This window comes from Fonsecaea erecta (assembly GCF_001651985.1).
Source record: "Fonsecaea erecta strain CBS 125763 chromosome Unknown Scaff4, whole genome shotgun sequence".
Classification (NCBI taxonomy): domain Eukaryota; kingdom Fungi; phylum Ascomycota; class Eurotiomycetes; order Chaetothyriales; family Herpotrichiellaceae; genus Fonsecaea; species Fonsecaea erecta.
The window spans coordinates 2,989,458-3,015,165 of record NW_017387247.1 but is presented as its reverse complement, the minus strand read 5'-3'; the positions used below and the strand labels follow the sequence as shown (position 1 = coordinate 3,015,165).

Below are 25,708 nucleotides of genomic sequence, written 5' to 3'. Positions count from 1 at the left end.
ATGGGGTTGGGCTACTTCTTCGCATCGCTGTATCTGCCCTCGTATGCGACCGCCGACCGCATGCGATCGACTCAGGGTGCGCTCCTGCTGACGCTGATGAGCATCTTCCAGGACCTGGGCCAGATCGCGTTCGGCTACCTGTGCGACCGCAGACTGCCCCTCGACGTCCTGACCATCAACTCGCCCTTGGTCGCCGGGGTTGCGGTGTGCACGTGCTGGGGTCTCGCACACAACGCCACGCCTCTTGTTCTCGCCGTGTTCGCCGTCCTCTACGGCTCCTTTGGCGCCGGCTACACGGCCCTCTGAGGCCATATCGGCATGAAACTCAGCAACAGCGAGCCGACCGCCGCGTTTGCCGCGTTCGCCACGTTCGCCTTGCTGAACTGTGGGAAGGGCGTCGGGGACGTGCTCGCGGGGCCCATCGGGGGTGCTCTGTTGTGTGTCGAAGCACAACCGTAATAATGGGCCGCCGACATTCCGAGGTTATGGCGCCGGCAAGGACGAGGCCGTGGTGCTGTCCGTGGGATCGACCATGATTCTCAGCGTAGGGATTGTCGCCGTGTAAGACATCCACCTGAGTGCAAAGCTAATGAGCCTGTTGCGACGACGGTGGAGTTCGGGGCGAGCGCTAGAGAGAGAGACCCAGGTAGGTATGGGCGTATGCACAACCTGTTCTCAATATGGTGCCTGCTCGAAATAGAAAATGTACACATTGCTGCTATCAACAGGTTTCCGTACCCTGTACTGGGTTCTCCATGCAGAATAGCCAGACCAGCCCATAACGCTCCGTCGACCATACAAGTCCGCTTGAACGCAGTAATGTAGTAAGATAATAAACAATGCCCACTCCCGGCTCTCGTGAAATAACCTTTTCATATCTTTCTCATGATTGCGTGATAGTCATCGATATCATCATCACGGTCCTCGCCTTGCTCCCCCCAGACCGGCCGGTGTCGGCGGCTGATCACATCTATTTCTTCATTGTTCGCCTGATCCGCCACAGCAGGGCCGGTGTGTCTGGGTTCTCTGGAATCCAGCTGGCCACTGGCACCACTACTACTGGCACTGGCCTCAGACACGTCTTCACCCACAGGCCACAGAGCTAGTTCTGCAACATGACCTTTGGATTGCTTCTGTTGGACAACAGGCATGGGTTTGGGGAAGCAATTCTTTTCATCTGCAAAATCCATCATAAGCACTGGAGAGTTGGGGACATCTTCAAGGTTCGTGCTCTGTCGTTCAATGTGTTCCACAGATGGCGACTCTGGCCGATGTTTCCGTTTTCGTCGCGCAATGATACCAGGCAGACCAAATTGTTGTAGTGTTTCATCCTCTTGGATGCTAGGACTTTGGCGACCCGTGGCCTGCTCCGAGCCTCGTTTGGCCCGAGTCCCGTGCACTGGATCGACTTGTGTTCGAGCCTGCGGCATCAAATTCAGGTAGATCGCAAACAACATCCCAAAAGCAGCAACAGCCAACGGGACACAGTACGAGTATCTGAGGTCGGACCCTTTGGCAACCGCCCATTGAACAGGTGGGAAGACAGCTCCACCGGATATGGCAGCCGTCATGAGTGCAGAACCAGCCTTTGTATGCCTGCCAAGTCCACGCATTGCGACGGCGAAGATGATGGAGAAAATGCCAGCCTCGAAGAAAAAGGTGAGCATCCCAATGGCAGCGGCAGCATCCCCATCCAGATGCATATTGAGAGCCACACAGACGACGAGGCCCACATACAGGCCCATTAGAATCCATCTGGGCTTCAGTACGTAGTTGAGAAAGGCGGCTACAAATCGTCCGACTGCAAAGACTGTGTGACCCACGGTCGAGAAGTCGAATGGATGGAGACTTGAAGCCGGCGTCACAGCCACAATCAGCCCTTGTATATTGTTCCCGACGCATTCCTGCGCACCGACATAGCACCATTGGCTGAAGACGGCGAGCCCCAGTGTCACATATTTGACTTTCCACGGACCGATTTTGGCAGCATAAGCCCGTTGGCGCTGATCAGCAAGCTCTTCCAGTTGTTCGTTGGATGCTTCGGGAAGCGGAACATAGTAGAAGACAACAGCCAAGGCAAAAACAAACAAAGCGATGCCCAGATATGCCCATTGCACGTCCACCAGCGACGGTGCATTGTGCACACTCTTGAACAAAACTTTGGTTGCCAGAAGCGGCGAACAGACTGTGCCGATGGCCTGAAAGGCTTGTGAGAGGTTTAGTCTGGCCTCCGCATACTCCAGCGGCCCGCAAAGAGCGATATATGGGTTGGCCGCAATTTCCAAACACGAAAGGCCGAACCCGACAATGCAGTTGGATACCACGAATGCTGGATAGGAAAGCAAAACTCCCGACGGCCAGAAGACCAAGGTCCCACAACCATAGACAGCTAGGCCTACAATCATAACTGCTTTGAAGCCATATCGTTGGAAGATGAAGTGACCCAGCGTCAACGGCCCTGCGAAATAGCCACCGTAGTATGCTGCATGGAGACCCAACGCCTTGCCTGGCGACACTTTCGCCGCAGCCTGGAACTGCGAATTGAGCGTGTCCAGGAGTCCATAGGCAAACCCCCATAGGAAAAAGATGATTGTGACCACTGCAATTGGCCAAGCACTTTGCCGATTGGAAAGTTTCAACATATTACGTTTTCCTGACATCTTTACAAATCCGAAATCTGAGACGGCACTTTTGTTCGTTGTTCTTCGCGAGAGGTCTGCGGTGTTTGGTAGCGAAGGTCCGGCATGTCCTTCATCGGTCGGTTCTGCCAAAAAGTTCAAGAATCCCATCTGGCCACCATCCTCGTCTCCGGAGTATTCCTTGACAATAGATCTCCTGAAAGCAGCCGGATTGTTGAGTATTGATACATTGCCTCTGGGAAGATCAGTCCGTTGTCCCTTTTCATCCGCTTTACCCAGATCAATGCTATTGCTGGACGCCAGCTCGTCCCCAGCATCTCTAATAAAGCTCGGTAGAAAGCGAGCAAATAGAGGCTTCAAACTGGGCACGCACGCACAGATGATGCCGATGCAGACTTCGACCGCCGACCACATGAAGCTCAGACTTGCATACCAGGAAAAGTCGTTATCTTCAACGATGTGACTTGGGCTCCCGCCTGCACCATCGACGACCTTCAGGCGATTGAGCGAAGCCTGCTGTAGATATGCAATGCGGATGACGTCGACGACAGCGACAAAGGCACCGAAGGAAAAGGTTGCAACCAGGATGATCTTTTGTTTCCGAGGCAATCGCATCCCGGTCAGGATTGGCATTGGAAGGAACAAAATGGCAATGTCGGTGATGATGTTGAGAGGAGCCGAAGAGAGATACAACGTGACGATGTCGGTGCATCTGGCATGTGCGGGTTGAGGGTATAGGTAGCCCGCTGAGACTGGCGAGCACTGGAAGATGTTGAACAGGGTGAGAGCAATCCCGGCGATGTTGACTACGGCAAGGGTCAACCAGTTGCACCACTTGAAGACAGGATCGACATCCTTGCTCATAACAGACAGGAAGAAGACGATGATGGAGGTTTTGGTCAGCATGAGCGCCGGGTTGTAGAGGATGTCAAAGGCATATTCAGCCTTCCGCAGCGCACTGAATGCGTCGTCGGGGATATTTTGCTTGTGTTTCCCGAGGCCATATTTCACGGCTACACATATCGACGTCGAAAATCCCACGGCGAAGACCCATGCTGCCAGAATCCACCAGTCGTCCTGCTTGATAGATCTAACCAGCCAGGCCCGGGTGTAAAAGCGAGCCGCGACAAAAACTGTGGCCAGAACGGTTATGACAATGGTGACGGCCGAAGTGGCCGGGCCTCTGTCTGGGACCATGGCCCAAGGCACCACGCAATCAACGACTGTCGTTCACTCTGTGACCCGTGCGAACGCGCGTGGTTTCGGCACGTCATATTCGCAGAAAAGCAAAGCTCTTCGAATGACCACCACACCCCGCAATATAGTCCATCTGCGTTTGTCGAGAACGGAAACCAAACCAAGTGGGCAATGTCGAGATGGTAGAGAAGGAGGTTGAAGAAGCGCAGGAAGCTAGGGAGGTTGTTTGGCTCCTGCACTCGCAGATCACCGGCTCATGACTGCAGCTCCATCGCGCCCTATGAAGCGGGCAAGCCGTTCTTTGCGGAGGGAAGGAGGGTGGGAAGCCACCAAAGACATTTCGCCGCTGGGCTGGCCATGGTGGGAAGTTAAGAGGTGGAAGAATGTCCGACGAGGGATGGGGCTTCGCCCAAACACCGACAGGGCAACGACAAGCGGTAGGCCAGAGAGAGGACGCCTGGAGATCTTGTTCGATTGGCGTTCTCGCACCTTTATCCGTTTGGTGGATGGACGTTTGAATACGAGAAAGATGGTGTCGACGAGACTTTGAAATGCGGGGTGTTCAGCGGTGGTAGAAATCTGATTAGTTGCAGCAGGAAGCTAGCTAGGCAGTCAGGTGCCCTCTCTGGGCGTCATTCCAGGGCGACCCCCAGTGCCTAACCAGCCTTGCGAGCGCTAAAAGCCCCTATTTCTCCGGTCGCCGAGAAACTCTGCCCAACAACCTTCAAAACGAGCGAGCAGGCAATAGTTGACATATCGGAGGAATTGGACATCAGACTCATATACTTTTTGTTATCCTTGAGACAACGCCGTCACATGCGAGTTGGTGAGCTTGGTGCCAGATTCTCCCAACAGGACATACCTCCACGGCAGGTTACCTTTGTCCTATGTACGAATCTCCTCGCACACCAGAGCCCAGCTGGTGCTCGGGGCCGGACACAACGGGTACGTACGGCAGATCATCGCTGCCGGTATGTGTCAAGTCCTCCTTCTGTTCAGCCTCGCCCGTCCCAGCCTCTCCCTTCTTGGTGATATGTTTCCCACCACTCTTCAGGCGCAACTTATCGGCGGTGATGAGTTCCTCGCCCTTTGGAGGAGTCCATTTGCTGCTCTTCCAGGGCTTGACCTCGAGGAGGAACATGGTATCGATCTCTTCCAAAGAGCGGCCTGACGTCTCAGGCAGGAAGAAATAGACGAAGAAGACGGCAAACAGATTGCAGCCAGCAAAGACATATCCATATGCGTATTCGATATCCCCCGTGATGAAGGGCGTGAAGAAGGCAATGAGGCTGCAATGTTATCAGCATAAATACCATAGGCCAGTCGCGGCGTAGTACGTACAAGTTGAAGAGCCAGTTGCTGGCGGCGCAAAGAGCAATACACTGCGAGCGATATCGAGACGGGTAGATTTCAGCAGTCACGGCCCATGCCATCTACCAACGTCCATTAGCCATATTCCACAGCCAGATCACCTCCCAAGACGAATACTTACCGGACCCCACGTGGAAGCAAATGCCGCAATAAAGAGGCAAGAGAAGATGATCATCACGTATCCGATCGTCTGGTTATTTGTACCGTCGTCGTTCTGAAGCGCAAATTGGCCCAGTGAGGCAAAGATCATGAAACACATAAACATCCATCCTGCTCCAATCATGAGACATTTCCGACGTCCGAATTTCTCCACGAAGTAGAGACCGGGAAAAGTCGTGCCAACATTTACAGCGCCTGTGATTTGGTCAGTACAATGGAACCTGCCAAGGACGGGATCCGCGCTTACCAAGGATGATCTGAGTAACATAAGAGTTCGAAAGACCGACGGACGCGAATACCGTCGTCCCATAATAGAAGAAGTAGTTGGCACCGGTAAGTTGCTGCAGAGCCTGGATGATACATCCTAAGAAGACCCGGTAGAGCATTCGTGGACCTGTGAAAATCTCCCAGATCGGATGCTCTCCGCCCTCAATTTCCATCTGCAGCTTTTCTTGCATTTCCACCAATTGTTCTTTGACGACCCGGTGCCTTTCGGACACTCCATGGAACTTGGCAATGCTGGTCGTGGCAGGGTCAATCCTACCATTGCGATAGTCGTGACGAGGAGTTTCTGGGAAGAACAAAATGCCGATCCCCAAGACAATTGCGAACAAGAAGCCGATACCCATAGGGATTCGCCATGACGCTGTGTTGTTGATGCTTTCGGTCCCAAAGTTGATCAAATTTGCAATGAGGATTCCGATGGTGATGAAAAGCTTGACGACAACTTTTAGCACGTGCTGATAAAACGTTACAAGTTTTTAAGACAGTACCTGATAACAGCACACAATAGCTCCACGAACATGGCGAGGACTACTCTCTCCTTGGTATGCTGGTACCATCACTGATAGACCGCCAATTGCCAGTCCAGCGATGATGCGGCCAATCATGACTTCATACCAATGACCTGAACTGGAGCCAATCTGGACAGCAACGCCAATGCAGAAGATTATTGTCCAGAAGACAATCGAATATTTGCGACCAATGGCCGGAATGTTGGCAATGGGGCCGGACACCAACGCTCCCACCAGAGTGCCGATCGACAACTATATTCTTGTCAACATTGGTAGAGTAGGAAGTTGACAATCGCCATACTCACCATGCCAACGATTAAGCCAGAGCGGACATTGCTGAATCCTAGAGGATTTCTCTGGTCGGCAAAGTTACGAAGGAAGTCGTTCATCTCGAGGAAACCGGAGATTTGACCGGTGTCATAACCAAAGCAAAGGCCTCCAAACGAGACCAGGACAGCCATGAAAAACGTCCTCAAAGTAAGAAAGGGCACCTTGGATTCATCGTCGAAGGGGCCTTTTTCTGCTTCGACATCGGCGGTATCTCCATTCTGAGTGAAGGATGACCGTACAGAGTCTCCACGTCGTGCAATAGGAGAGCTTTTCTGAAAGTGCTGTTTTATCGTCATGATGGTAGGGATATTCTGGTTTGAAGGACTCTGGAGTTGTTCTGGACTAGGTCATACAGGAGTCTTATCTGATAGAAATGAAGCCTGCTAGCCTTATGTACGAAGACAGAGGCAACATTCTCGGTCTTCGGCAGCAGAAACCAACGTCATTGTAGCATGGTTTATTCGCGGCAAAGCTTGGGGGCTCAGGTGCTGCCAGGAGCAGTGGTACCAGACTGTGCAGGACCTTGTGTTTGAGAAGCCCACTGCGGATCTCATAGCCCAACCATGGTCCGGGTTCTGTAACCTCGACGTCATGCGAGCGAAAGCCTTGCCAGACACGTGCGCCACAAGGCTTCGGAATTTGCCTCCACCAAAGCCTCAAAGAGGCAAACTGTCACCCTTCGAGGGAGGGCCATCGATGCGGTTGCTCTCGCAAAAATGCTGCCAATTACTCCTTTGTCTTTGTCTGGTCTTCACATTATCTGTTGGCCGTAACAATACCTTCGTTGATCTGGAAAAGGATTCCTTCGTGGGATTTACCGAGTATGTACATACACAGTCTTGGTGGATGGGGTGATGACGTCGACAACATACAGGATCTGGCAGGCCAACGCGATAGAGGTCCACTTTCCTGGGCGCCATGATCGCAGTTTGCCGTCAAGACTTCCAGCAGCTCGGATTGATGCTCGCCTGATGATCTACAGTCCAAGCCCTGCAGCCTCATCGTGATTTGCAACCGGATGAAGCCGAAGCTTATCTTTCCCACCACGGCACAAGACAAAAGGATCTGTGGTCGATTGCACGAGGTGCATACCATGGCCCATCCAGCAGCATGTGATGTTGGGTATTGGTGCCTGTGGGTAGCAGGGTTCCATTCTCCCCTATCGTCGAAAAGGCAATCGTGTCTTGCCTGCAATACCATTCCAAGCTCCCGCAAGACACCAAGGGTGATAGTTTTCCTGTCAATATTGCGTCCATCTCGCTCTCATCCTCCAGTTCCAGAGACCATCTTTACATTGTCATTTATACAATATTGTGTTCTCTTTCTTCCGGATAACATTAGCGCCTCCCACAGCTCTTAAAGGGTGTCAAGGAGCGCTCGAATGGAAGCGGATCCTCATTTCTGTACTTCGGGCTTTATGGGTTATTCTGCCGCTGAAACAGAGTTGGTCGACTGAACGAGAGATCAGTCCGACTGCTCATTCTCGTGGTTGAGCCTCCTTCAATTTTTGGAGGGCTCCTGAGCCTCGATAGCCTTCGAGCACACTTTCGTTCTCGGTCCGCGGAGTGCCAGTCTCTTCCTTTTGGTCTGCGCCCAATGGCTTCGCTTTTTTCTCTGTGAGATATTTCGACTCTTGTTTAGCATCGGCTCTGGCATCTCTGAAGAGCTCATAGCCTGAGGTCCCTTGCACGGGATCCATTAAACCGTGTCTGCGCAAGCTTTCACGTCTCATGTCAAGTTGCCCGCCGTCGGCTTCTCGGTGGAGTTTCGCGTTCCGCTTTGCGGCTCGTATAGAGGTAACTGCGTAGGTGTAGAGGAGACCGGCCATAACTACTGCTGCGATAGGCGCGGTTACAGTCTGCAGGGCAGAATCAGCTTCGCAGGAAACGGGGGTCAATCACAGCCTGCTGCGGTCCAACGTACTCGGGGGTTCCAAACGGAGCCCTTCGGCTTCACGATACGAGCCATGATAGTCAAGTTGACAGTTGTGATATCAATGACAAGAGTTCTGAGATTAACAGGTCGAATTCAATATGAAGCAGCAAAGAGCATGGCAAGCAAGCAAAACCTCGGGCGTAGAACACGTGCGTGATTGGGCGAGGACTCCGCATTTCAGAGAAGCTCACACCACCGGGTCTGAGTGCCTAAGGATCGCCTGAAGCCCCCGTTTGCCACAAGTTTACATCAGCATCTGGGGGAGTTGAGTGTCTGAGTACTTCCCAGATTGTGTATTTGTTATGATCTGAAGGGGGGAGGGTGACCAGGGCACGTGGCTACAGTGCCTGTAACTCGGTACAGTTGTTTAGTAACTGGTAATTGGTAGGTACCAGCTCCCTAAGTGGCAGGCACCCAACTTGTTGCCTACAGAATTTAGCCAAGCAGCGCTGTTCACTTTGTCACGCTGCGATAGCATTCATTCCCTTCTCACCCTCCCCAAGTGCTTCTCGTACGATCAATATCGCGCATGATGATGCTTTCTTCGGCTGTCGAGGCAGAAATGCAATCCCGAAAGCTGATTTCGCCATGGCGGTCGGCCTCACGGCGCCCCCAACTTTGCCTTCTCACCATCCTCTTCCATGTCAACCGCGCGATCCTCCTCGAACAGAAGTATTAGTACACTGATTGCGGAATGTACACTGGGAACGATAAGGGCACCCTCCTCCCCCGCGGAAGACAACCGGGTCGGTGCCGTTTACCTGCGAAGCGGAAAGAGGCAGGAGAAACAAAGCTCTGGAACACAGGAACAAAGTGCAAGGATCTGACGTGGGCGGCTTTGCTGACCTCATCGATGCGCATCGTCTCCCTCGACCAACGCCCATCGATCGAATCACCATCTCAGCAGCGGATCAGCTAGGAAAGTTGTCCTCGGTAGCCCAGCACCTATGCACTCTATCGACAGATCAAGGCAAATCGATGCTGGCCAGGCACCACAGTTCTGCAGTCTTTGGTCATTGATTGCTTGAAGCTGCCACCCCAAACGGATGCGGCCACTCCTTCCGTCGCGTGATCTCCTCCCTCTAGAAGAGTCGAAGTCGATTGCTGCTACTCTACTAGGCACTTAAAGGGACAACCTCCGTATGCACGAATAGGTATCTTGCAGCGAGCCGAGCGTGGAAAAACAGGCACCGTTGGCGAGCGGTTATCGTGGCTGTGCACCATCTTTTTGTCACATATTATCGCTCAAGACTGGTCGCCTCCCATAATAAGTTTCACGAACATCCCTCCAAACTCCGATTTCGTCACCTCGCTCTTCAAAACGAAACAACCCTCGAACGTTCCGCGCACCTAATTTACACCCTCATCATCAAAATCAGGTCTATATCTCACCTAGTTGTCCTCGATCGCAATTAGACGCTGATTCTGTCCTCCACCCCTCTCCCCCATCAATACCTGACCACCAACCTTGACTGTGCTACGACACCAGCGCACGAGGGCTTATTCTTAAGGCGACCGCCTCTGCGACAACAAATACAAACCAACGTCTTCTCTCCCTCCTTTGCCCGGCAGTCTGTTCTGTGTACGCTTGATCGAATCCTATCAACTCTTTATCTATCGGAACTGCCGAACCCCCCACCCTTCTCCAAATTCCGGCGAGCTCTCCGCCACCATGACTTCCCTCATCTTTGGCTCAATTTGGCTCGGCCACAAGGGCCTCGTGCAGCATAAGCGCGAAAAGCAGCGGCAGAAAAACTATGAACGATGGGAAGGCCTTCGTGATGAGTATGATGAACAGCGAAAAATAACACGGGCGTCAAGATCTCTCGACATCCAACGCACGGGGTCAGATGTGGACTATGACAAACCGATCTTGACTCTCCGCGACCAACAAGAAGCTAACGATGCCCGGACGAGCTGGCGGCCTCAGGAAGCATGGGATGATGTGCCTGGGAGGAGAGCCAGTGTCGAAGTTACGTCTGGCACGGACTTGAGACCGCTGCCGAACCACAAAACTGGATCTACTTGGGATGAGGGCCTGCCGCAGCCCTTGAGAGTGAGCCGGCGCAATTGGGACGACTATGTACCGCCGGTGAGTAGGAGCAGCAGTCTCAGAAACGCCAGCGGGCCAAACACGCCCCGGGAGGGCAATACCAGCAACGTCTCGCCGATCAACAGATCGTCTCCTCAGCTGGATGTACCTACCCCTGCAAGCACCACTACTGCACACCCTCATGCTGCCAGGACCACCAGCCTGCCTGTGGAGATGCTGCAACATCAGAGAATTGAACGCATTGAGAATTCAACCCCTGGTGGACGCATGGCAGAGTTGATTGAAATGAGCAATCCTCACCAGCCTGCACCTGCACCGGTACCAGCGCCTGTATTGGCACCGGCACCGTACATTAGCCAGGCACCACAATCGTATGCCGGCTATCAAACCCAGCCTTACTTGCCAGCGGCACCTGTTGCTCGACCCATCGATGGAAGTATGCCCGAATGGTGGAACAAGTCCTGAGCGACGGTTTATGGGGCCCTTGGAGCTGAGCTTGATATAAGGTATGACAGGGAGTGGAAGAGGGTATGCACTCGCGCTTGTCATACTGGATTTGCATCCGCACTCACCCGACTACGCTCCAGTATATAGCCATCTACAATTCGCGATCAATGTCTAATCTCGGTTTGCAGCGACGGCGTTTCTATCCTAGGTGTCTAGAATTTTGATAAAAGCATCAAGTGGTTCGCTTGATGGCAAACCTCACGGGAAGGCAGGCAAAAATTCAGGTTCCTCCAGCAACTCTCCAACACTAGATTTTCCCCTTCGTCATGGACACAATTACTTGGGGGAGAATTGAGAGCGCTCGGTCGCGGAGGCCAGTTTAGGGAGAAGGCGACGAGGAGTGCAAGATGGATCTTTTCCGACTGGTAGTGGTATGAATCTGGGGGCTGACATGCATGTGGTTGTGACCTATGGAAATGGAGACAGGTATTGCACTACCGGCAGAATACACATTCAGGCAGAACGTTTTTTTTTCCATCACAGCATCTTCGTTCGTCTTGTATCATGAAAACTTTCAGAGAGACGACCAACGGCGTGGGCCGCGATAGGGGAAGTTCCACCAAGGAGTAACTCTAGCGTCACAAACCGATCTGTGGTGGCTTTTTGTAACTACATCAGATACAGATAGATCGATCTACTTGCTACAATCGAATGCTTCTTGCTGGCTCTCTCACGGCGCTGGACCGAACCCCTTGGTTGGCATTCCCCCCGGCATGTAGAAAGTAACAACAACTGTACATACCGCTCTACCTCTATTAGGTACTGTAGATAAGGACGGTATCTCGCCATGTACTTCCTGTATACTATACTACACTTGCTTGGGGTGGGTGAGGTGACTTCTCCCCTCTCCCTGGTGGCAGATATTCGATCGTTTTTGTATTCATCCGTATCTAGGCCGCCGTCCCACGTCCATGTCCATGTCTATGTCCATTTCCATGGGACACAGGACAATATATATGTACTTGGCTACCTACTTACCTACCTATACCCCGCACATATATACACCCCATACTCCCAGAGGTACGAGGAAATAATACCCTTTCCATTTATTACCCAGAGCATAGCTGTCCTATCCCACCTCGGGAAATATAGCGAGTGCTGCCGTAGAGGGCCACCAGGACGTGTCGGCAACCGGGTGCCAAAGCAGGGGAGAAGAGAGGAGAGAAAAACATGGCCGGCCAGTGTTGACGAAAGAGAGTTCTTTTGGACTTTGGGTGGGCTTGGTGGGCTTGCCTGTCTTCACACACATGTTATGTTGACTTTGACTTGACTTGGTGGCTTTTGACTTGGGCGTTGGTTGGTTCTACACAAAAAAAGGGCCTCCCGCCTGCCCTTGTACGCACGCACGCTCACTCTGCTCGCTCACTCCTCTCCTTGCGATCTACGATAGTTTTCGAATGTTCTTGTATGCGATGGGCATACAATACACGGCTTCGCTCATCCATCACTCTTCGCGGCTTTTTTCGTAAAAGGTGTCTGCCTGCGTTCCCGCCCTCCTGGATGATATATGTACGTCACATGCCCGCCCAAGGGAAGCAAGATAGGATAGTTCTATTGGAGGATCCCTGTCCCTCCCGGGAATATCAATTCGTTGTTTTGCTTTTTGGTTCTGTGCATCTCGAAAAATGGGACCCGAATTATGTCTCGTAAGAAGAAAGGTGGGAGTTTGTTCTATGCGGCATTTCCGGGCTTCTCTTCGGTGTCAATGTGCTGTAGAGAAGATGTTCGGTCAGCAGATGAAATCTCGCATTTTCATGAATGGACAAATGAATCGAGCATAAAACCCGCTCGGGTTGGCTCAGAAGGGATTGACGGTGACAAGATGGTACAGGCTGAACGGACACAGGAAGTGCAAGCTGGAAAGGCTGAAAAACTTACCCAGACGACATAGTTCGGTAATCCTACAACTTGGTATCCTGCCCGCTTGGCCATCTTCGCGAAACCCTCGGTCTCGGCTTGGTTTTCAAAAGCATAGCAGGGGAAGTTGATCCCTAGGTCCGAATATTAGCACAGACATGTCAGACCGTATAGCTGTCGTCATGGGTTCAAGCTCGGATGGATTAAAGACTCACCAGATCGATGGACATCCGCCTTGACCAAAATATTAACTCCACCAATACCATCCAACTCAATTTCTTCGTCCTTGTTGTTTCTCCAATCGCCCATTCTCGCCATGTATGTTCTTCCGGTATCGTATTCCTTGTACCCTTCTGCAAGCACAACATCTTTATCGAGAGAATTTGCGAGTCGACGGCCCTTGTCGGATTCGATCCAACTGTTGTAGTCGAAGCGCCCTTCGATATCGCGTCCGTTTTCATATCGGTGAAACCAGATATCTGTTCAACAAGCCGTTAGACGAGTCCTGTCACTGTGGATAAGGGCAAAAATAGTCATACTCGGGACCAAAATATCCCGGTCATGGGCAACAAAGTCCTCGATGATCTTCTTGGGTGAATCCACTATATCAACATCTCGCCAGTACACCCAACTATGCTCGGGCTTCAACGCCGTGGAGAGCAAATAATTTCTGGCTCTTCCCATTGCCTTTCTTCTCGGGCCTTGGGCGGCGAACCCGTGTCTCGATTCCACGCTCATGTCGAGTTTGGAGCCAAAGTCCTTTTCGACGATGAGGACGCTGTGGAAGGGGATTTTGTCGGTCCTTTGTTGGATGCGGTTCAGCTCGGAGGACAGTACTGCCAGGGTGTCATCGACCGAGTCGCCCACGAGGAAAGCCAGATCGATGAGGTCGTGCGGGTAGGTGAGTTCGGAGAGCAAGTCAAAGTACTTGATGAGGTAGGGGGCGGCATCGCGGAGGGGTGTGAGGATGAGGATGCGTTCGCGGTTGCTGAGTGCTCGCGGCGTGGAGACGATGGGATTGAGATCGATCCGATTGATGGTGCTGGCATTGACTTCGTAAGGTTCGTGGTGGTTAAAGAGGACAGGCGTCTGAAGGTGTTGGTTCCAGGCGACCAATTCATTATTCGACATTTGGGTGGGAGGTTTTGAGGGGCCGAAGCAATAGAAACTAGCAAAGTCACAGTCATGTCAGCCACCTGGTCTTTTTTTCATATCTCAGTTGGAACCGGTATCCCGTACTTTGACATCTGTTGTGTAGACACGCTTATCCCCCTCCATAATAAGACAATCAAGCCCGTGAGGGCAACTGCGACCAGAAATCGGGTCCGGGTCAAGAACATTATTATGGCTTTCCAAGGGGGCAGCCTGGATTTGGCGGACTTCCAGGTCACGCCGCCTTTGGGGAGAAGCATTTTGTGTGCGGGTTGGGGTTTATTGTACAAGAAGGGAGGAATCGAACGTGGTGTGAGAATCGAAGGCCAAGGAAAAAAGGGAGAGGTGATGGCGTGGCAGTAGGAGAGGTGACAGGCTCCTCGCTAGGAGGAGGACGTCGTTGTTGTCGCGGCCAGGTTGACTTCGGTACTGCGGATTGTGATGGACGTAACGAGCGGAATGGCCTTGCGCATCAAGGCCCGATGGAGACGGGGCGAGGTGTAGGAGAAGAGATTAGCAGGCTGAGGATACGGTTGGGGACGGGAGGGCTGATGCAGCGCGACTCGATCCGGAATCAAGGGTTTGCAAGGGCGTCCTGAGCTGCTGGAAATTCAAAAGTGGAAGAGGGTGCAGGAGACCTGGAACTGGACAGATTCGACGCAAGGGTCTGTGGTTGCGGGAGTGGAGTGGTGGTTGAGGGATGCGGACATCAATCTGGATCTCTATCTGATCCTTTTTTCCCCAGCACCCTACGACTCGGGCTCAGTAATTAGCCTCAGAGTTGCTCTCTACCCTAGGGCCTGATTGGGTTTAGCCCCCTTCTTAGCCGTTTCCGACACTCCGATATCAAATTGGTCGCACGTGCGCGCACGTGCTTGTCACCATCGCTCTCTTGATCCAGGGCTTCATGAGGTACAGTATATCGAGACATGAGTCTGGCAGTGGTCATATACATAGAATGTTCTCACATATCTGCATCAAAACCGACAATCTCATTCCCAGCACCGTTCACCCTCAAGGGTGTGACAAACAAACAGCCATCAACAACCCCAGCGACCATCCACCTATCGAATTACTAGCATCCAGGATGTCGCATAATAGCTACATTCGATATGGAATACTTTTGCTATGCTCACCACTTTTGATGCTGTTGTACAAGTGTTCCTCCGGCAAACGCCACACATATGAATAGATCCCAAGCCCCTTTCCAGCTCTTTGCCAGGCTATCTTTTGACCAGAGCCTCAACTTACCCACAGGATATGACCCAGCATTTGGCACGGCCGTCGTGCTCATCATCACCTCCGTCGTCACCACGAGACCTTCAGAAAGCTCTGTACCCATCAAAACCAAAACTATGTCCTATCACCAGCGACTGGGCAATATGCGCCTGGACTCTCACTCCATGTCATCCCGCTTCCTTTTCCACCCAGCATAATCCGGGTGGGTAGGGAATGACTCCCTGGCAGACTTATAATGGCTCAGCTCTCGTTGAGCATTATTTAGTAACTCCTGCTGTTGGATCACGAGCTTCAGCAGCAACTGCGCCACCATTACCGACTGTATGCGCTGGTCATTCACCGACTGCACCACCCTCCCTGCCATTTCATGGGCGTATATGGCTGCCCAAAGCTGATCATCCTTGCCGGGCCCCTTGCCTGACTGGAATCTGGTTTTCTTCTCAGCCTTGGCATGCTCTGAGCCACATTCTGCCGCCAGGTCGGGGCATCGACGATGACTTTCCATTTGAGAGTTTCGATGGCGGTCTCGCCTGTCGTTCTCAGCAATTCGATGTGCTTCGTCTGCCTCTTGCCTTTTCTTTCGTCTGGCCAACGACTCCGAGTCGAGTACTTTCGTCTCTTGCGGCTCCTCAAGGGAGGCTTTCTTCACGAGCTTGCGAGGTTTTGACACGCGCTCGCCGTACAGTTCCCGACTTTCGTCCCGGCGGAAGAAGCAATCGACCAAATCATCCAGGGATTTGCCGGCGATGTGGCCTTCAATGCGTTTGCTGAACACGTTCATTGGAGAGGTAGGCTTGAACCAGCCTTGGTCATACGCTGGCTTAATTGAAGAGTCGTGTAGCAGCTCGCGAGCCACATCAATAGCAGCGGCGACTGGCAGTTCTGGCAGGCTGAGCAATACCTGGAGATGGTTGAGGCTACCGTCGACGTCGGCAGTGGTGGAGACATCTATTTCTATTGAGCGTGGGGATGAGGAGCTCCTCTCGGTGAGAGGAGGGGTTGCGAGCTGTTGCTGTTCGTGGGCAGGATCGGAATTTCGACTAGGGGCAATTGGAGGTAGAGTCAAGTCTGATGCTGGCGGTTCCTTCGCCAGTAGGAAGGCGATACTGGGCAACGCGACCATGTTTTCAGATGCACGGTTGTCTCGTTTTGTCATTTTGATGCTGTTTCCGGCCTGTATAAGATGGTTAGGTAGACGGAAACCGTGGAGGACCGGTGGAACTAACGGTGGTCTTGGGGAACGCAGAGACGACAGAAGTATATCCAATAGGGAGAAAGCCAGCCGAGTATCAAACAGGCTGCGTACCCAGCAACGTCCACAGAAGCACTGCCAAAGTGCAACAAGCCTGAAACAGAAAAAGAAGGCGCAGCAGCAAAGAAAGGCGAGTTTGAATGAGCTGGGTCTGCCAGATGCTGCCAGGTGCCTGAATATGTACCCGAGCAACTTCACACCCTTGCCTGTTGAGTTTTCCACGGGACGCGAGATACAGTGCAGGAAGCATCTCCACTTGCCTACGCCTTGTCTGCCCATCTATCCGCCTCCCAGATCGCCGAAGCGCACCAAAAAGTCCAACACTAGGGCATGAATATCCCGTTTGAGCTAGAAGAACCACTAGATACGAGTACCGGGAGGGAGGACAGCAGGTTGCGATTGGGGAGCGTCGACCTTGTCAAGGCCATCCCCGGGTTGGCCTTTTCCATATACGTCTCCCTCTGTATCATTCTGGTGGTGTGGAGCGCCGCAAGCCCTGATTCCGGCCAGGAAGGGTTTGAGAGTGCCGTAGCAGTCACTAGACTAGCCAAAACCGCCCGCCAGAAAGACATGTGCAATCTTGGTGACTGGGATTTCTTCTGATTCGCTTATCGGCCAGAATGTCAGTGGCAGTCGCCTGCGATCGTGCATTAGAGAGAGGGGATCGGTTGTGGGTGTTCGCGCCTCTGAAGCCCAGTTCCCCAGCCTCGCCTCCCACGCGGGCTCGTTAGGGAGCGAGGATCAACGGTAGAGCGACCATGATACTGTATGACTGTAACTAGTTTCGTGGTATCATACTGTATAGGGCCCTATGTGGTAGGTAAAGGTTATGTGGCAGTGGTAGATATTTAGGGCGTTCATAGACTTTAACGCTTCTAGCGTATATGACTGTAACTAGTATCGTGGTATCATACTGTATAGGGCGCTGTGTGGTGGGTGAAGGTAATGGTTCTGACAGTGGTAGACATGATGGCGTAGTGGGTGGGTCGTGGCTGGCATTGCCTAACTAACAATGGACGTGATCTCTCGATATCCGAGCCCGCGTACGCGCTGGAACCCCCTGGGATTGCCTTCCTCTGGGGTTCCGACAATCAGTGTGGATGGGATTTCCGTGCCAAGAATCTGAGCTCATATTCTAGGTGCTAGATGTGCTAGTTCGATCCGTGGAACGGTACGAGGTTGGCTGAAAGGTCTCAAACGCGCTCCACACCCTCGCTTTCACCTAGAGCTGTTGACAGCTGCCCTAAACCGTCCTCGGCCAGCTCGATCACTCGTCCGCATCAAGGGGTTTGTCACGGGATGCCCCTCGTCCGAGATTTGTCGTTCCTTTTCGAAGAATGCAGCAGTCGAGTCTGGTTATGTGTGTATTACATTGATACCATGTGTGATGCAAGTCCAGTATAAAATGTTGGAGTATATAATACCGATGTCTTTCCAGCGTCAACCCATGTCTTCATGATCTGGAATTAGTACATGTTCCGAGTCAATTATTGTTGTATTTTGACACGCCCCTCCCTCCATTAGAGCATCCAGGATCGAAGAGCTGCCCGTCCGCGAATGATCAGAGGAAATGCCACCCTCAGCGGCCCACAGCCCCCGACTACTCGTCCGTGTTCCCCTCGAGGAGTTTCCTTGATTCGTCCAATCGTCTCCTGAGTACCTTTGCGGCACGTAATTCCTGTTTTCTTTCGGCCCGCAGGATCTCATTGCAGACGCCCCCCACAGCCCGTAAGAGATCCAAGACGAGATCCTTGTCGATGGCGGAAAACGTAACCGACCCAGGGCCTTCGCCAACTCTGAACTCGGGGTCTGCCAGTTTGATTAGGCTCTCCATTAAGATCTCTGTATTTGCGGGATGATCAACGGGCACCTCATTGGGCACACTAGTTCGACCACTGAACGCCTTTGGAGTGGGAAAGGAGGCATTGGGAGACTGGACAGGAGGGGTCGGTATGCCGTTAGAAACGATGCTCCCTTGCGTCTGAATTTGCCGTGGGGATCTCATTTGACCTTGTCGAGCCCGTCCACTCATGGGCGGTGTCGGCCACACAGTACCGGTATCTCCCTGGTTCGGACTCACTGGTGTTTGAGCAAACCCCGTCCCATTGCCCCAAGAGAGAATCTCGGTCGGCATCCCATCCTCGACCTCGTCTTCGTCACCGCCTGCTCCCTCTGTCGCCGTGGCGAAAGTGGCAACAGTTGAAACCGAGTCCAAACTATTGCTTCGTGCCGCCTTCATCCACGGTTTCGAGGGGTCCGCAAGTGGAGTGCGATTGGGCGGAGTGCCAGGTTTGAGGAAGTTCTCTTGGATCGGGGTATTGGCAGCTTCTTCTGAGGCTATTTCCTCGTCGAGCTGCGTCTCCGCGTCATCTTCGTCTATTGTCGGGGTATCTTGGTTCATGCGTGTCGTTGTTACACTGCTGCAGTCACTCTCACTAGGAGTTTCACTTCTAATGCCCGTCCCAGTGTAATTTCCCAACGCACTATGGAGGAACATGTTCTCATAGTCAAAAGCATCTAGCCGGTCTTCATGACGTTCCGCGGCGCCCTCAGTGGGGAGTAGGTGATCGGGGATTTCGGGGACATCGGGTTCGAGGTCCTGCAAACTCTCTTCCAGAACCTCGTTAAGGTAAATTTGCTCTTCTTCCGAAGCTGCAATTGGCTCGTCATCGTCAAATTCTTGTGCTGCGTCTTCATAGAGCGATTCTTGGAGCAGAGAGTTCGACTTTTCGAGAGGCACCGGCTGTAGGTGGGCCGACTTGTGGAGACTTGGAGTGTTTCTATCTGTCCTGGCATCGCTCAAAAAGCTGGAATCCTTGGTTGCTGGGACTTCGACATTCAATAAGGTTTGTGCCTGCGGCGTGACTGGTGCGACATGCAAGTCCAGTGGCTTCCTCTGTCGGGTTGGACTCCAACCCATACCGGCATTCGTGTTGATCGGGCTGCCTGCCTCTTTGTATTCCGGGGCACTCGTGTACCAGTGCTCCGGAGTCTGCGCACTCGCGAAGGGGCTGGGCGTTCTGACACTCTGCATACTTTTTCTTCTCAGGCTGTCAGCCTGTGCCTTGTCCTTCAGGTCGGAGATTTTTGCCTGTAGATTCGACATCTGTTCTCGAATTTCCTTGGTAGACCGGTTTGACATCGCCGACGAAGAGCGGGCAATGGCTGTGGGGGGACTGCTTGTAACGACTGAGATATCTTCCTTAGACACCGCTGCCAAGGTGTTGATGCCCAGGCCTCGCGGGATAGGAGTTTCTGGGGTCGTCTCGTTTGTGCTTGGAGTGCTTTCTTCCTCCTTCAACACCCGCAACGGCGAATTGAAGCTGCGGTTACTTGCTGGTGAATACGGACCACCTCTGGCTGAAGGCGAATGAAGCAGTTGTTGGGGAGACTCTTGCCGGCGTCCATACTCCAAGGCGCTTGCAGATCTGATTTCGGGGATCATGGACAGGCGCTTCAACCCAGATGTACCTGTCGTCGTATCACTACCGCCTCTAGCGTGTGCCACCGTGTTGTTTCTGTTCACAAGGTGAATCGGTCTGGGCTTTCGTTGACTTGCACCGGCCAAAGAGATTGACCGATACAACCCACCCGCCGGTTGGTGAAGTTCGTTCATGTTTGGCGAGGATCTTGACGACAGAAGAATGCTGTGGCGTGCCTTGCTTAAATTATCCTCCATATGTGTCAGTCGCTTCCTGGCATGCTCAAGAATCCTCTCCGCTCGTTCGTTGAGCAAAGCCATCTCATCTTCCGCATTTGTCGCAATTGTGCTATTTCTCTTGCTGTCAGCTTCCTCAATCTCTTCATCTGGAACCTTGGCCACATCTGCAGCCAGTCTCCCGTTCATGATCTTGGAGGTATCGAAGTCCTCCCAATTGCCCAGATCGGAGCCATTACTCGAGCAGGATTGATTGCTTAACCTCCGGGCCGCAAGCGCTATAGGGCCCGCGGGAGATGGAGAAGGAGGATCTGATCTTAGCGGGCTCTCGGTTCTCCGACTTTTCCTCGATTTCGGCGTTTCCTCCTCTCCAATATCGCTCAGAGGCGCTCCGTGTTCGTAGCCATAGTAATTGGTGTTGATGGGAGGGACCGCCCTCGAGGGCATGCGAATGGTTGTTGCGATCCCCAGCTCAACTCCGGGCTCGATCTCTGCTGGAGAGGAGCCCAGTGACACCGCGGAGTCGGGACGGACAGGAATCGGCGACGGGTGTAGAATGGGCGAAGATGCGCGAGGACTGGGGCTGGAGTCCAGATGAGGTTGATACGGCAATATCATGTCGGGGTTTGTCAGAGTCGGCGACGGAGGAACTTCCTGTGTGAACAGGTCGTGTGGGATGGCGGGAGGGATAGGGTGGGCGTGCGCACTCGCCATGGTGACGAAGATCGAGTCGACGAGCGGGACAATCGAGTCTGACAGAATGCGACAGCACGGAGACGAGGAGCTGCTGAACGAAGAAGACAGCACCAGGTCGCAGTGTGAGATTGTCAATTCATCCCTGCGGTCACGGATGTTTAGAGGCAGGTCGTCGGGGATTGCTGCCGAGGGTGCAGATTCTCAATGCGATTTCGTAACCGGATGGAAATGCAGCGATGGAAGAGATGTGCAGATGCAGAAAGGAAGGGACCTGGGAAACAGGATCTGCGCTCCAAAGCCCTAACCCCCCGGCTTCGTCAGATTGTTGAACAAGGGGGTCTGAGAGCACAGTAGTTCACCAGGCTGTCGCCGAACCAGAGATGAACCAAGAGTGCGGGCTCCGGGATGAGGAGTTTTGATGGCGCACAACCCTTACAAGGAAAAAGGAGTGGAAACAAGCCCAGCTGCAATCATGACTGGCTGGCTCCCCTGCAGCAGCACCAACGACGCCAACAACGCCCAATCTTCGGCAACCCACCCAACGGGAACTGCCCATGTTGGGGGCCACTGGGCCTAGTAAGTAGCCTATTGCGGCTGTCAGCTGCGCCCAAGAGCCTAGATACGAAAATCTCCAAGGCAGACAAGACTTTGACCGCTTGAACCTTCACTCACCTGACCATTCATCCCATCCACATTTTCTCATCCCACATGCTGCACGTAAAGTAAGCGAAGCAATTTCGGCCCCGCGTCCCCCCATGGTCCATCATCGAATTCGTCATTCTCAAAGCAGCAGTAGGTAAGGCAACAAGCTTCTCTGTGGTTGTCGACGGTGGTAACTCAGACGCTGACGAGGGCGATGCAGCAAAAGTACGAGTAGTTGCAAGTGAGACGAATTCCCAGATTCTAGGAGGCCCGGCAGTCCCTTAGCCAGTCAGACTCCTGCATGCAAGGAGAATCCTCAGGAATGCCAGCCTTCGTCCTTGTCCCTGCGTCACCGTCCGACCTCGAAGCAATCGCTCAGGTCCAGTTCGCAGCCTGCGCCTCCGACCATGGATTTCCTGTCGTCTTCCCAAAGGGAGCCACGTTGACTTCCATCACCCATGTTGTGCATTCATACGAGCATGACTTGGAGAATGACCCTAGCTGCCACATCATGGTGGTCAAGGAAGCAATGTCCGGCGAGATCGCGAGCTTTGCCGTCTGGCATTTTTTCCCTCCCAGAAGCCAAGAGGAGGTCGAGCAGGAAATGCTAATTCTGGACTTCCCACTCCCTGACGACGCCAATAAGGAAGTGGGAAATCGCTTGATGCACAATAGCATCAGGAAACGCCATGAAGTCGTCGCATCAGCTATCGGGACGGAAAAGCCCTACGTGTGTAAGTAGTTTCTCCTCCGTCTCCCTGCCTCTTTACCAGCCAGCTCTTTCTCAAGCTGACCATGTGGCAAGACCTCGCCGTGTTAGGCACAAGTCCAAAATACCAGAAGCAAGGCGCTGCTTCCCTCTTGCTCCAGTGGGGCCTGGAGCGTGCCGATGACCGAGGGCTGGCAGCCTATGTCGAGAGTGCTCCACCGGCACTGCGGCTCTATGAAAAATATGGCTTCAAGGAAGTTTCCAAATTACCCCTAGAAATGTCACCGTGGAAGGAAGGAGAGTATCTAAATGTATGCATGGTTCGGCAGCCTTCAAGCTGAATTATGGGTTAACCCCTAGCGCCACTTCTATACAATGGCTCTCACTCTGCCCGTAATTTAGCCCTAACCATCAAGGGTCCCTGCTTCTCTCCTATGCCCACGCTCTCCACGATCAGTTCTTCCGCGGGATCGATGACTTCAAGGTCGTATCGGCGCCACACAGCCGTCAACACTTTGACGATGCTCATCATCGCCACGTTCCTGCCTATGCATGCTCGATGACCAGCGCCAAAGGGGGCGAGATCATTGGGAGACAGTGGCTTTGCCGGATCAAGCCACCGCTCGGGCCGAAAGACGTTGTGATCAGTGCCCCAAACGGAGGCGTTGTGATGAAGCACTTGGTTGACCATCGAGACGTTGGTCTGTGATGAGGATACGTCAGCTTGAAGTCACGGCTTTACAGATCCTCAAAACCTACCCCGGGAGGAACATAGGTCCCCTCAATCACCGCGCCTTCGGGATCACACACAGTGCGCGGTAGCGGCATGGTGAAAACCGGGGAAATCCTGAAATTCTCCCGGATACAAGCCGTCGCGTACGGTAGCTGCGATTCCAATCCTGAATAAGCCGGTAACGAGTCCCCAGCTGTATCCTTGAAGGGGATGCATGCTGTGATTTCTTTGGTGAGATTGTCTGCCACGCTCTTATTGTGCAACAGATGATAGAATAATAGAGTCAAGGTACCCGATGTGGTGTGTGACCCGGCGACCAGAAACGCAAAGGCTTCCGAACTGACTGCCACCTCCGACAACCGCTCACCGGTTTCGGGGTCCTTCGCACGGATGAGCCTGGTCAGAATGCTGTGCTTGTCGCTGATCTTTTCTCTGGCCATTTCGTGGGCAACGCACGCTGATGTCCTGTCCCGCAGCGCCTTCCTGCTCTCCAGGAGATTCTGCAGCCACGGGAGCGGGATGTGGTTTGCCAGTCTCATGCTATACGGCAGCAGGGACGGGAGCATGCCAAAGAGGCAGCCCAGGAAAATGTGCTCGTTGATCGGTGGCAGCTTGGCAGGATCTTGGGCTTCTTGAGATCCGAACTCGGTGTGGAAGACCAACTCGCCCATGACGTCGTACGCATAATACCCGATGAGATTCTTCAGGTCAAACGGTTTGGAGCCCTGTGCGGCAATAGCACTGATGAGGTTGTTGAGATGGCGATTGAAGATGGACTCCATCTGCGCCAGAGAAGCGACGGAGAAGCTGTGCGCCATCTGGCGACGCCGCTTCGCGTGAAGCTTTTTCGTATCGTCAGCCTTGTGGGACGGGGAAAACATCATAATTACCCTCAGGGCACCACTACTCACGTCTTCGTCACGAGTCCCAAACGAGTTCGGGTGGAAGGTCGTGAACCCGTCGTAGAGATTGCTCTTGATGAAGCGCCGCCCGCCCTTGTAGACTTGGTCGAGGATCTCGACGCCCTGGAAGCTCAGCTCGTTCGGGGCCACGCGCACCACCCGCCCGTATTTCTCGTGCACCTGCACCATGGTGTCCGGCATGCGCCTGGTCCACAGGTGGTAGACCCTCCATAGATCCGTGTGCGCTGCCCAGAAAGGGCCCGGGAACTTACTCAGTGGGTGGAAGAACTGATTGCGCAGGAATGAGGCAAGGAGCAGAGCGCCAGGTACCAGCACCAGGAACAGGAGGTAGACGGGGAGCATCTTGTTCCGCTGGTCTTTTCCCCCTTGAAAAATGATGAACAAGGTAAAAATAAGGACAGTTTGACCAAACGCTGAATTCACTTGGCAGCTTCTTGATGGATGAGCTTGATATAGGTTCTGAGTTCCAAGAAGTATTTCTCATCGGCTTCTCCACGCTGGATTTGCACGCTGACATGGTGGGCTCGGTACGCCATTCTGGCTCCGTCTTCCTCTCCTCCTCCTTCTTTCCCCCTCCTCGTATACAGAGTTGACGACATGGAGGGAGGGGCAAGGGGCCTTACTTGGGTCGCCCGTGTTACCCGATGCGGAAGAAAACATGTACGTTCCGCACGGGTACGGAGGAGACAAGAAAGGAGGAGCTGAGTCCGAAGGGGTCCACGTTATGTCTCAGAGAGCAATGAAGGGCCAGGAACTCTAGCAGCAGCTGAGGTCTGTCGATCCCCCCCCCCATCCTGCTGTGGGTATGGCCGCGAGTGTGTGGGGAAGCGCCGGGAAAATATGCTTTGTGAGATCTGATGCTCGGAACGGCCTTGCACCTTCAACGTTGGCATTCCGAGCTGCGGTCTTGCCAGTTGCCTCCAGCGGCTTTGACCCTATGGGGCTAGTAAACACCCCGACCGGCGATGATCATTGCCGTGAAACTATAACTCGACTCCAAGTTCCAGGGGGGTCAGAATGAGCTTTTTGGAGTCAAGAACGTATGTTTTTGGTTTCAAACAGACCCATTTCTGAAGTGTACAAGCATCAGGGTACTCCCTCCAGATTGGAAAATATGTGTCGCCAACTAGAACACGGGAGAAAACCGAGGAAGATGGATAGGATCGTGCGCCAGCACAATGGTGTTGACGACTGAGAGGCGAGTCCGGGAGTCTTTGTCAGGGTTCGAATGCCGTGGGATCGCCAGCCAACGGTCGCTTATGCAGTTCCAGACTCACGTCAGATTGTTTGCTATTTTGCGTTTGCTTATCATCCGTGTTAGTAGAAGCCGTGTGTTGTTTCGTTTGTTGACGTCTGTCCAGAGGAATTCTCTGAAGATGTTATCATTCTTCCAGTCGCCTCTGTGACCATTCCAAATTTGTATCACCTTTACAGGAATTTTGTGCGGCATGATCTCTTTCGTCAGTTCTTCTTTCGCGGCTGACAGGGCAGGGCGTCTTGGAGCCGAAATACGACGTCCTATATTACAATTTGCGTCTCCCGCCATGTCGGAGGTCTTATATTTTCCGGGACAATAGCCGGGACAATAGGAGAAGGTGCATTGGGCAAGACAATGCCTGGCATCCTCACGGCTGCGGTCCTGACCTTGTCACCAATAGTGCTCTGGGCCATCTTTTCTTGCTCACATCGGCGTCTGAGGCCTTCGAAGGGGCTGAGAAAATCGGAAACAGCTTGGGTCGTTGTGGCTCAGCCTTTTCGCATTCCCCATCAAAGACGAGGCTGGGTACTCGCTCATCATGATCGGCTCTGAAGGTCTTCGAAAAGCGGTATTAGTAGTGTCCTATTGAATCTAATGCATGGAA

General features: G+C 53.0%; 10 protein-coding genes across 10 annotated transcripts; 3 read left to right on the top strand and 7 right to left on the bottom strand.

Moving 5' to 3' along the window:
- Positions 1-306, top strand: AYL99_05848 (hypothetical protein; the record flags this gene model as incomplete). The annotated part of the gene is made up of 1 exon (XM_018837360.1): positions 1-306. The coding sequence occupies one exon, from the start codon at positions 1-3 to the stop codon at positions 304-306; it is 306 nt and encodes a 101-aa protein (XP_018694213.1).
- Positions 307-872: 566 nt separating this feature from the next.
- On the bottom strand, positions 873-3,836 carry AYL99_05847 (MFS transporter, FHS family, L-fucose permease; the record flags this gene model as incomplete). The annotated part of the gene is made up of 1 exon (XM_018837359.1): positions 873-3,836. One exon carries the CDS (start codon positions 3,834-3,836, stop codon positions 873-875), a length of 2,964 nt encoding a protein of 987 aa, XP_018694212.1.
- Positions 3,837-4,710: 874 nt separating this feature from the next.
- On the bottom strand, positions 4,711-6,786 carry AYL99_05846 (hypothetical protein; the record flags this gene model as incomplete). The annotated part of the gene is made up of 6 exons (XM_018837358.1): positions 4,711-5,125; positions 5,178-5,269; positions 5,329-5,561; positions 5,614-6,106; positions 6,170-6,412; positions 6,466-6,786. 6 exons carry the CDS (start codon positions 6,784-6,786, stop codon positions 4,711-4,713), a joined length of 1,797 nt encoding a protein of 598 aa, XP_018694211.1.
- A 1,181-nt stretch (positions 6,787-7,967) lies between these two features.
- On the bottom strand, positions 7,968-8,458 carry AYL99_05845 (hypothetical protein; the record flags this gene model as incomplete). The annotated part of the gene is made up of 2 exons (XM_018837357.1): positions 7,968-8,348; positions 8,414-8,458. 2 exons carry the CDS (start codon positions 8,456-8,458, stop codon positions 7,968-7,970), a joined length of 426 nt encoding a protein of 141 aa, XP_018694210.1.
- Positions 8,459-10,097: 1,639 nt separating this feature from the next.
- Positions 10,098-10,943, top strand: AYL99_05844 (hypothetical protein; the record flags this gene model as incomplete). Its single annotated transcript, XM_018837356.1, has 1 exon — positions 10,098-10,943. The coding sequence occupies one exon, from the start codon at positions 10,098-10,100 to the stop codon at positions 10,941-10,943; it is 846 nt and encodes a 281-aa protein (XP_018694209.1).
- Positions 10,944-12,656: 1,713 nt separating this feature from the next.
- Positions 12,657-13,973, bottom strand: AYL99_05843 (hypothetical protein; the record flags this gene model as incomplete). The annotated part of the gene is made up of 4 exons (XM_018837355.1): positions 12,657-12,695; positions 12,864-12,976; positions 13,058-13,321; positions 13,382-13,973. The coding sequence occupies 4 exons, from the start codon at positions 13,971-13,973 to the stop codon at positions 12,657-12,659; spliced, it is 1,008 nt and encodes a 335-aa protein (XP_018694208.1).
- Positions 13,974-15,390: 1,417 nt separating this feature from the next.
- Positions 15,391-16,389, bottom strand: AYL99_05842 (hypothetical protein; the record flags this gene model as incomplete). Its single annotated transcript, XM_018837354.1, has 1 exon — positions 15,391-16,389. One exon carries the CDS (start codon positions 16,387-16,389, stop codon positions 15,391-15,393), a length of 999 nt encoding a protein of 332 aa, XP_018694207.1.
- A 1,696-nt stretch (positions 16,390-18,085) lies between these two features.
- AYL99_05841 (hypothetical protein) lies at positions 18,086-20,857 on the bottom strand (the record flags this gene model as incomplete). Its single annotated transcript, XM_018837353.1, has 1 exon — positions 18,086-20,857. The coding sequence occupies one exon, from the start codon at positions 20,855-20,857 to the stop codon at positions 18,086-18,088; it is 2,772 nt and encodes a 923-aa protein (XP_018694206.1).
- Positions 20,858-21,803: 946 nt separating this feature from the next.
- On the top strand, positions 21,804-22,531 carry AYL99_05840 (hypothetical protein; the record flags this gene model as incomplete). The annotated part of the gene is made up of 2 exons (XM_018837352.1): positions 21,804-22,215; positions 22,287-22,531. 2 exons carry the CDS (start codon positions 21,804-21,806, stop codon positions 22,529-22,531), a joined length of 657 nt encoding a protein of 218 aa, XP_018694205.1.
- A 41-nt stretch (positions 22,532-22,572) lies between these two features.
- On the bottom strand, positions 22,573-24,188 carry AYL99_05839 (hypothetical protein; the record flags this gene model as incomplete). The annotated part of the gene is made up of 3 exons (XM_018837351.1): positions 22,573-22,893; positions 22,950-23,765; positions 23,835-24,188. The coding sequence occupies 3 exons, from the start codon at positions 24,186-24,188 to the stop codon at positions 22,573-22,575; spliced, it is 1,491 nt and encodes a 496-aa protein (XP_018694204.1).
- Positions 24,189-25,708: the final 1,520 nt, after the last annotated feature.